Genomic DNA, 10000 nt, shown 5'->3' on the forward strand with positions numbered 1-10000 from the left:
TGTGTCTGTTCCTGCAGTAATTGGCTCTTAATCGTCCCATAATTCCACAGTCCCTCCTTCCTCTGTTCAGTCACGCTGCTCTGAGATTACATTCCCCTCAACACAGATTCCCTGAAAACAGATTCCCTGAAAACACAGACTGTTCCCCGTGCTACTGCTGTTTTGTTTTACATTTTCTTATGTCTTTTTTTAATAAATCACTTCCACTTCTTATGTTGTTTTTTTTGTTTTGTTATGGTAATTTTTTTTGCATTGTTAAAATGTGTTTGCGGGTGATCTAAGCACTTGGAAATATATTTTAATGATCTTTGGTTGTTGTCATAGTTTAGCAGCTTTTTTAGCAGCTGCATGTTACATTACGATACAGTTATTTAGCTGATGAGTTATAATTATAAGTAACTTAGAGTTGATTAGACTAAGCAGGGGTGAATCCCCCCTGGAGTGTGGGGTTAAGGGCCTTGCTCAAGGGCCCAACTGCTGCACAGATCTTACTGTTCCAGGTCCCAGTTGGGCACCTGAGCCACGGGAATGCTTCTGTCTGGATGTGTGAGCTGAAGCGCCTCTCTCCCTGCAGGCTGCAGGGCTCCTCGTACGAGGTCACGCTGGTGGAGTTTGAGGTGGATAACTTCATCAGCCTGCAGCCCACTCAGGCTGTGCACTGGCAGGTCCAGTACCCAGACTCCACCGGGGATCTGGCCGAGGTGGTCTCCTTCATCTACATCAGCCAGAGAGACCTGCAGGGCATCGTGGCCCTGGCACAGGTAAGGCACCTGCCGCCCTGGAGAACATGAACACACCTGAGACAGTGTGATGGAGTGTGCGTGAGTGTGTGCGTGTGTGTGTTTCTGACACAGACTGGTATTACAGAGTTATTAATACAGAGCCACCCAGCCTAATTGTGGCTCTGATGAAGGGGCTTTGTGGCTGTGTTCGACGGGCTGTGCGATGCGGGCCAGCTGGCCCTGCTTTTTACATGATAAATGGAAATGAAAGGCAGGATAAATGGGATTTGTTGAGATTGTGGTTTCCTGGGTAAAGCACTGTTCATATGGTGCTCATGTAGAGAGAAGAGCACTTATCACAATCTCACAGTCTCTGCGGTGGTCCCTCCTAGAGGTGAGGTGGAACAGAATGACATTGTTTTCCCCCAGTAAGGGCTCCTGTATTTGTGCAATTTTCAAATTGCTGTAATGGGTCTAATTACTGTGAGTCATGGGGACATATGAGAGTACACATGATGAAAGGACAAATTATGAAATTCATGAACCATAATACATCAACCGCTGCCAAGAGACCATTTTATTTAACCCTGGTTTCTTGGGTTTTGTGTGGTCTCTCTGTAGTTCTGTGAGCAGTGTAAGCGTGTGTAAGGTTGTATTGGCTGGGAAAGTGAAGTACTGGTTGGCTGGGGGATCTAGGTTCTGATTGGTTGTAAGAGTACATTTCTGATTGTCTGGGAGATTAAGGATTTGATTGGTTGAAGAAGTAAGGTCCTGATTGGTTGTCCCATGAAACCCTCACTGACCGGAATTAGTTTGATATTCCTGCTATCATTCCCAATCTCTTCTTAGGTTTAATGGAAAATTCACATTCTCCAGGTTAGCTCTTCCGCTGTAGGGCAGAGCAGGCAGGCAGGAAGGCCGTGTTCAGTAATGAAGGTGGCCCTACCGCTGAGGCTCTCTCGGGGAGTGGGCAGAGAGGACTGTGGGAAGAGGGCGGTGTGTGATCCTGGTTTAATAACGCGACCCTCGCTGGGTGCCCCCACTCATCTCTCTGGATGACCCGCCTCCTCCCAGGACCTCCCCTTATCCTCGGATGACCCATAATCCTCTCTGCTCCTGCGAAGGCCCACGGCCGCTCTCTGACTCAGGGAACAGTGACTGCAGTGGAGCATCATGGGAAGGGCCGGCGGTCCTGCACGGGAGAGATCCTCCTGCGATCTCGGGAGTCACGGCTGAATTCCCAGCACTTTCCTGCTGTCAGGATACTTCTTCTAGGAATGAAGAAATCCTGATTTTTATGTCCAACAAATGCTAAGAGAGGAAGAAATCCAAGAAATGAATGAACCGTCTGAGACCGGCCAGCCCACTGGTGGGTGAGAACACCTTCACTGATCAAACATTAATACAGCAGATGTTTCTCAACACATTTTTGTTCTGTGCTTAGAAGCTAAGATTCGTGCCTCTTTTTTTTCTAATAAAAAGTCTGTCCTTCATTCTGTCTGTACATTCAATTGTACAGGGCACCCTTGAAAATGAGAGCTTGCTCTCAAGGGACTTCCCTGTATAAATAAAGGTCAAATAAAAATAAAATAAAAATAAATACTTGTGGTGTTTACCATAATTCTGCCAATGGAAAGTGTGTGTCTTTGACTGACAGCATCATCGAGCCAATCAGAGAGTTCCATTGAAAAATGGAACATTGTAATCATGGTTCTAAACCAATCAAAGCTCAAGATTCCCGAGCAAGAATGTGGGCTGTCCAGCTACTAAGATTCTCTAACTTTGGAGGAGTTGGAGGAGAAAGGAATGTTATCGCGTGTATATAGTTTAATACTTGGCACAATTTGTTTTCCAATTTGGTTCTGTTAATAATTATATTAATATTTTGTTTTCTGTGATGTGTGATAATTATTATTATTATTTTTTCTTATGCCAAGACCTTGGAGTGACAGAAATATGAATAAAAAGCCTTGTGTGTTGTTAAATTCAAGAATTCCGCATATGTTTTTCTCTATTTTAAGACTGTCATTGCAGTTCACACACAGATAATGCTCGTACAGCTGAGCGTGTTCGTAGAGATCACGGGAGACTGAAGTTATGAGTGAAATTGGCCAGAATGCGTTGCGTCCTCTGATGGTTTAATGTGTCGACAGCAAATGAGAAACGTTTTGTTTATGGTCCTTTCATTTTTTGTCCTAATGTGTGCAGAATAATCTCTTGTTATTTTATTCCCATAAAGCTGGTATAGAGTAAATTTGCATTTCAGGTCAAACAGGTAGTAAAATAACATTTGTGCCATGGACTGTATGAGAATATATGAAATAAAATGTGATGTAATGTTGTGCAAGTATGACATTGTGTTATCCTTCTGGAGTACGTGCTCTGTGAGGCTTTAAGGAGAAGCAGCTTCCAGAACTTTCTGCCTTGACTTGAATAGCAGCAGCAGCAGCGCTGCTTTTAATGCTTCAGTTTTTCATTTCCTTTAAAGCTGCTGAAGATGGGAATGGGTCCTGGCTGCTCTGTGCCCGAGTCTGCAGTGTGACACGGTCTGTAATGTGGGGGATGGTGTTTGGTGTTTGGTGTGGGAGCTGTGAGGGATGGTATTCGGTTGCTGTGGGCGGTCATGAGAGGAGAGGATGCTGGGTAATGTGACCGCAGCATTTCCACAGTGCATCTCAGAATGCGGCTCTAATGGAGGATCACCAAACACCACTTCACACCAAACCCTACCTCACACCAAACCCCACCTCACACCAAACACCACCTCACACCAAACACCACCTCACCCCAAACCCCACCTCACACCAAACCCCACCTCACACCAAACACCACCTCACACCAAACACCACCTCACCCCAAACCCCACCTCACACCAAACACCACCTCACACCAAACACCACCTCACACCAAACCCCACCTCACACCAAACACCACCTCACACCAAACACCACCTCACACCACCTCACCCCAAACACCATCTCACACCAAACACCATCTCACACCACCTCACACCAAACACCATCTAACACCAAACCCCACCTCACACCAAACACCACCTTACACCAAACACCATCTCACCCCAAACACCATCTCACACCAAACACCACCTCACCCCAAACACAATCTCACACCAAACACCATCTAACACCAAACGCCACCTCACACCACCTCACACCAAACACCATCTCACACCACCTCACACCAAACACCATCTCACACCAAACACCGCCTCACACCACCTCACCCCAAACACCATCTCACACCACCTCACACCAAACACCATCTCACCCCAAACACCACCTCACACCAAACACCACCTCACACCACCTCACACCAAACACCACCTCACATCCACCCAGAGAGACGTGAATCACTGCAGTACGGTTTCACACAGATACAGCACAGATACAGCAGTACTGTCTCACACAGGTACTAGCTTTTGGCTTCCTTGTGTAAATCATTAATTTTCCTTAAATATCACGATGGATAGTTCATAGGCCATATTGCGCACTCTGTGCCTACATTTGCGAGGTACTGGTAATGACTGTATTTTAAGATATTTTGAAAGGCCTTTACTTTTCCCTCAAACTTTGTTTCTGCCAGAGAAGCGCTGGGTTTTGTGCTTGCATGATTTGCCTTTTGTGGTTGGGGTAGTGCTGTAGGAAGCTCTTTTGAAAAATAAGGATTATTATGTGTAATTTCCCGCCACTGCAGAGGCTCACATTTCTATAAATGGAGGAAGTGAAAAGGCCCATTTTTTCCTGTTTGGGAACTTTGGCTTCAAAGGACTTGGTAATTTGTAGCTTTCTCAGTGTGTGCATTACTGCACTGGGGGGCTGTTACACGAGTGCCCCCCCCCCTCCGCCATGACCGCGTCATCAGCTCCTCTGGCTGGGCTTTGCTTCCCCAAAGATGACCCCTTGTGTGTCTGTGTGTGTCTGTGTGTGTCTGTGTGTGTCTGTGTGTGTCTGTGTGTGTGTCTCTGTGTGTCTGTGTGTGTGTCTGTGTGTGTCTCTGTGTGTCTGTGTGTCTCTGTGTGTCTGTGTGTGTCTCTGTGTCTCTGCGTGTCTGTGTGTGTCTGTGTGTGTCTGTGTGTGTCTGTGTGTGTCTGTGTGTGTGTCTGTGTGTGTCTGTGTGTGTGTCTGTGTGTGTCTGTGTGTGTCTGTGTGTGTGTCTCTGTGTGTCTGTGTGTGTCTCTGTGTGTCTGTGTGTGTCTCTGTGTCTGTGTGTGTCTGTGTGTGTTTGTGTGTGTCTGTGTGTGTGTCTCTGTGTGTCTGTGTGTGTCTCTGTGTGTCTGTGTGTGTCTCTGTGTCTCTGTGTGTCTGTGTGTGTCTGTGTGTGTCTGTGTGTGTGTCTCTGTGTGTCTGTGTGTGTCTCTGTGTGTCTGTGTGTGTCTGTGTGTCTGTGTGTGTCTCTGTGTATCTCTGTGTGTCTCTGCGTGTCTCTGCGTGTCTGTGTGTCTGTGTGTCTCTATGTGTCTGTCTCTGTGTGTCTCTGTGTGTCTCTGTGTGTCTGTGTGTGTCTGTGTGTGTGTCTCTGTGTGTCTCTGTGTGTCTGTGTGTGTCTGTGTGTGTCTCTGTGTGTCTCTGTGTGTCTGTATGTCTGTGTGTGTCTGTGTGTGTCTGTGTGTGTGTCTCTGTGTGTCTCTGTGTGTCTGTGTGTGTCTGTGTGTGTCTGTGTGTGTGTCTCTGTGTGTCTGTGTGTGTCTCTGTGTGTCTGTGTGTTTCTGTGTGTGTCTGTGTGTGTCTGTGTGTGTCTCTGTGTCTCTGTGTGTGTCTGTGTGTGTGTCTCTGTGTGTCTGTGTGTGTCTCTGTGTCTCTGTGTGTGTCTGTGTGTGTGTCTCTGTGTGTCTGTGTGTGTCTCTGTGTGTGTCTGTGTGTGTCTGTGTGTCTGTGTGTGTCTGTGTGTGTGTCTCTGTGTGTCTGTGTGTGTCTGTGTGTGTCTGTGTGTGTGTCTCTGTGTGTCTGTGTGTGTCTCTGTGTGTGTCTCTGTGTGTCTGTGTGTCTGTGTGTGTCTCTGTGTGTCTGTGTGTCTGTGTGTCTGTGTGTGTCTCTGTGTCTGTGTGTGTCTGTGTGTCTCTGTGTGTCTCTGTGTGTCTGTGTGTCTGTGTGTGTCTCTGTGTGTGTCTCTGTGTCTCTGTGTGTGTCTGTGTGTGTGTCTCTGTGTGTCTGTGTGTGTCTCTGTGTGTGTCTCTGTGTGTCTGTGTGTCTCTGTGTGTCTGTGTGTGTCTCTGTGTCTCTGTGTGTGTCTGTGTGTCTGTGTGTGTCTCTGTGTCTCTGCGTGTCTGTGTCTGTGTCTCTCTATGTGTCTGTCTCTGTGTGTCTCTGTGTGTCTCTGTGGGTATCTGTGTGTCTCTGTGTGTCTGTGTGTCTGTGTGTCTCTCTGTGTCTCTCTGTGTCTCTGTGTCTCTGTGTGTCTCTGTATGTCTCTGTGATTCTCTGTGTGTTTTTTCAGTGGCTTTTTCTTGTACTAAGCAGGGTCCCTCCGGAGTGCCGGGTACCTGGCCGTAATTAATTCTTAATTGGAACGCGTGTTTGTGCCTGTTGTTTGTTGTTTGCAGATTTTGACGAGTTGTGACTCACCCACGGGGCCATGTGCGCTCTGATGTGTTTTGTACTGCCGCATTTAGCTAGAGCTCATTTTAATGGCCGCCTGGAGCCTGTTCTCACCTGCCTAGATCCTGTTCTCACCTGCCTAGAGCCTGTTCTCACCTGCCTAGAGCCTGTTCTCATGAGTCTAGAGCCTGTTCTCGCCCGCCTAGAGCCTGTTCTCACCTGCCTAGATCCTGTTCTCACCTGCCTAGAGCCTGTTCTCACCTGCCTAGATCCTGTTCTCACCTGCCTGGAGCCTGTTCTCACCTGCCTAGATCCTGTTCTCATGAGTCTAGAGCCTGTTCTCACCTGCCTAGAACCTGTTCTCACAGGTCTAGAGCCTGTTCTCACCCGCCTAGAACCTGTTCTCACCTGCCTAGAACCTGTTCTCACCTGCCTAGAACCTGTTCTCACCTGCCTACAGCCTGTTCTCACGAGTCTAGAGGCTGTTCTCACCCGCCTAGAACCTGTTCTCACCTGCCTAGAGCCTGTTCTCACATGCTTTCAGGAGGACACACCATGTAGAGGGCTTATTTAGTTGGCACTAAGCAATGTAAAGGTTAAGGGCCCAACAGCTGTGCAGATCTTATCATGGCTGCACCGGGGCTTGAACCACAAACCTTCCCGGTCCCAGTCATATACCTTAGCCACTAGGCTACAGGCAGCCCCAGTCATGTACCGTAGCCACTAGGCTACAGGCTGCCCCAGTCATGTATCTTAGCCACTAGGCTACAGGCTGCCCCAGTCATGTACCTTAGCCACTAGGCTATAGGCTGCCCCAGTCATGTACCTTAGCCACTAGGCTACAGGCTACAGGCTGCAGGCCGCCCCATGGGTAATGGGACACATCACTGAGGGACTGCACGACTCGAGTGCTGATCTGGCTCCAGCAGGGAGGTCATGGTGTGGACGTCATGGTGTGGACGTCATGGTATGGAGGGCCATGGTGTGGAGGCCATGGTGTGGACATCATGGTGTGGAGGTCATGGTGTGCAGGTCATGGTGTGGAGGTCATGGTGTGGAGGTCATGGTGTGCAGGTCATGGTGTGGACGTCATGGTGTGGACGTCATGGTGTGGAGGTCACCAGGTTTGTGGCGATGCTGTCCACTGCATTTTCTTTTCTCCAATCCAGTTTCCAAAACTTGAAAAAGTGATGACAGATACTTTAGTCTGAGGACCTGCCTTGAATGAATTAATTCCTCTTCGTTAATAATTCATGGCTGAACCCTTCCTGAAAGAGAATCCCTTTATTAGTTTTGGAGAGCTGCACCCTTGCTTTGGATTCACAGCACCTGCTTCTCAAACGGAAAAACAACAACCACCGTCCTGCAATGATCCACCTTTCCTCAGATCAATGAAACTGCCACCATCATATCCTTGCAAATGAGGTCTGTGTAAGGGGAAGAGGTGACTGGAGTTGTAATTTCAGCGTAAGTGCAGCCCGGGGGCACTATAGCTGTTCTTCAGTCCAGCAGCAGAGTGAGTAAACCCCCCTGACACTCTCAGTTAAGGGAAAACTCTGGGATGCTCATTACCCATCTGAATAGGGCTGTATGTGTCACTAGAACCTGGGATTAGGCAAATACAGGCCTTGGGTAATGCTGAGTGACATGTGTAAGACCCAGTGTTCTTCTGTATAACAGCTTTGCTCAGCCCACTCTACCTAGATCACTTCCAATTGGCCCGACTCTTGGATATATCCAAGGCCCTTGCTGATTGAACGTTCCTCCTGCTATAGCTTTGTACAAGATCTGAACCTAAACTGCCAGCCAGGCTAAGCATAAGGATTGAGCACAAGGTGTGAGGGGCAGAGCCAGCTTGGGGTCCCCTATTTTGGGGTAGATATGGATCCAATGTGGGGTCCTCTGTTTTGGGGTGTGAGGTAGAGATGAGCCTCTGTTTTGGGGTGTGTGGTAGAGATGAGCCCCTGGTTTGAGGTGTGGGGTAGAGATGAGTCTCTGTTTTGGGGTGTGTGGTCGAGATGAGTCTCTGTTTTGGGGTGTGGGGTAGAGATGAGCCCCTGGTTTGGGGTGTGGGGTAGAGATGAGTCTCTGTTTTGGGGTGTGGGGTAGAGATGAGTCTCTGTTTTGGGGTGTGGGGTAGAGATGAGCCCCTGGTTTGGGGTGTGCGGTAGAGATGCGCCCCTGTGACGGACAGCCACACTGCTGTGGTCCTTATCAGAATGCCACTTCATTTGGTCACATTCTGTCCAACTGCACTCCCTGACTCACCCCTGACTCACCCCTGACTCACTAACTCCCCTGACTCACCCCTGACTCACTAACTCCCCTGACTCACCCCTGACTCACCCCTGACTCACTAACTCCCCTGACTTACCTCTGACTCACTAACACCCCTGACTCACCCCTGACTCACCCCTGACTCACTAACTCCCCTGACTCACCCCTGACTCACCCCTGACTCACTAACTCCCCTGACTCACCCCTGACTCACTAACTCCCCTGACTCACCCCTGACTCACTAACTCCCCTGACTCACCCCTGACTCACTAACTCCCCTGACTTACCCCTGACTCACTAACACCCCTGACTCACCCCTGACTCACTAACTCCCCTGACTCACCCCTGACTCACTAACTCCCCTGACTCAGCCCTGACTCACCCCTGACTCACTAACTCCCCTGACTCACCCCTGACTCACCCCTGACTCACTAACTCCCCTGACTCACCCCTGACTCAGCTGGAGGGGTCTCATACTGCAGCTGTGCGCGTGGCCTACATCCTGCATGCTGGGCCGGGGAGCAGAGCGATCTGGGCAGAAATCAGGCGACTCTCAGAAGCTGAACTGACAGTGGTGGGAGTGGAGACCCGTGTGGGATTCTCTAATAGGTCTCCGCGTCCGCGGGCGGCCGCTAATGCAATTACCGCCGGGAAATTGAAAGAAGGATTCCCATGTGAATGTTCCGATGGCCCATTAGGGTTCATATCTGTGGAATGTCTTCATCCCCCCTCCCTTTACGCAGGGAGAGGTTCTCCATTCATCATACATTAGATAGCGCGCTGGCTTGTTGTATTTAATAACGCTGCGTGATGAATTACCCACGTCCCCCAGGTTTGATATTAATAGCAGGGCGTGCGGTAATCAACATGCAGCCCCGCTAATCAAAGGCAGGAAATGAGCCTGGCTGCTTTGCATATCGCGCTGAGTCCTAACGACATGTCTGCTCAGGTTCTGTAAATAAGATAAATCAAACAAGGGCTTAAGTGGATGAATGTTCTCCGCTGTTCTGAGGGGGGAAACATCCTTTTGTTTTATTTAAATCAGGCTTGAGGAAATGTTTTTAATGATCAAACATTCTTTAATGCACCCTGAGAGGTAGCAGTAGTTTGGATCAGGTCATACTCCGCTTAGAATGTTTATGACTTGCACGCAGATACGAGTCATTTTAAGTAGAGATAATTAGAGTACATTAACCTCTTACGAAGATGCAAAACAACTTAATGTTGCATTTTGAACATTGTTATGAACTGTGTATTAAATGTATTTTGTTGATTGAACAGTGAATTAGCCTACTGTAGGTAATAATTATGGATGACCCATTTCTACTAAAAGGTTATTGAGTTTGGCCTGGGTGACCACGCCCCCTGCCCTACTCAATGTGTTTGACTGGGTTTTATAGACTCCGTCGCTTTTAATGCATGTCTGAGAGGAGGTAAGCAGGACAG

The 10000-nt window shown here is 48.5% G+C and overlaps 1 protein-coding gene across 1 annotated transcript in view; it reads left to right on the forward strand.

Moving 5' to 3' along the window:
- si:dkey-215k6.1 (transmembrane protein 132C) overlaps positions 1-10000 on the forward strand; it is a 192968-nt gene that overhangs the window by 144522 nt on the left and 38446 nt on the right. Inside the window, exon 4 of the mRNA XM_061260929.1 lies at positions 575-761. Coding sequence (XP_061116913.1) covers positions 575-761 — 187 coding nt within the window. The remainder of the gene's footprint in view (positions 1-574; positions 762-10000) is intronic.

Source organism: Conger conger, chromosome 11, assembly GCF_963514075.1.
Source record: "Conger conger chromosome 11, fConCon1.1, whole genome shotgun sequence".
Classification (NCBI taxonomy): domain Eukaryota; kingdom Metazoa; phylum Chordata; class Actinopteri; order Anguilliformes; family Congridae; genus Conger; species Conger conger.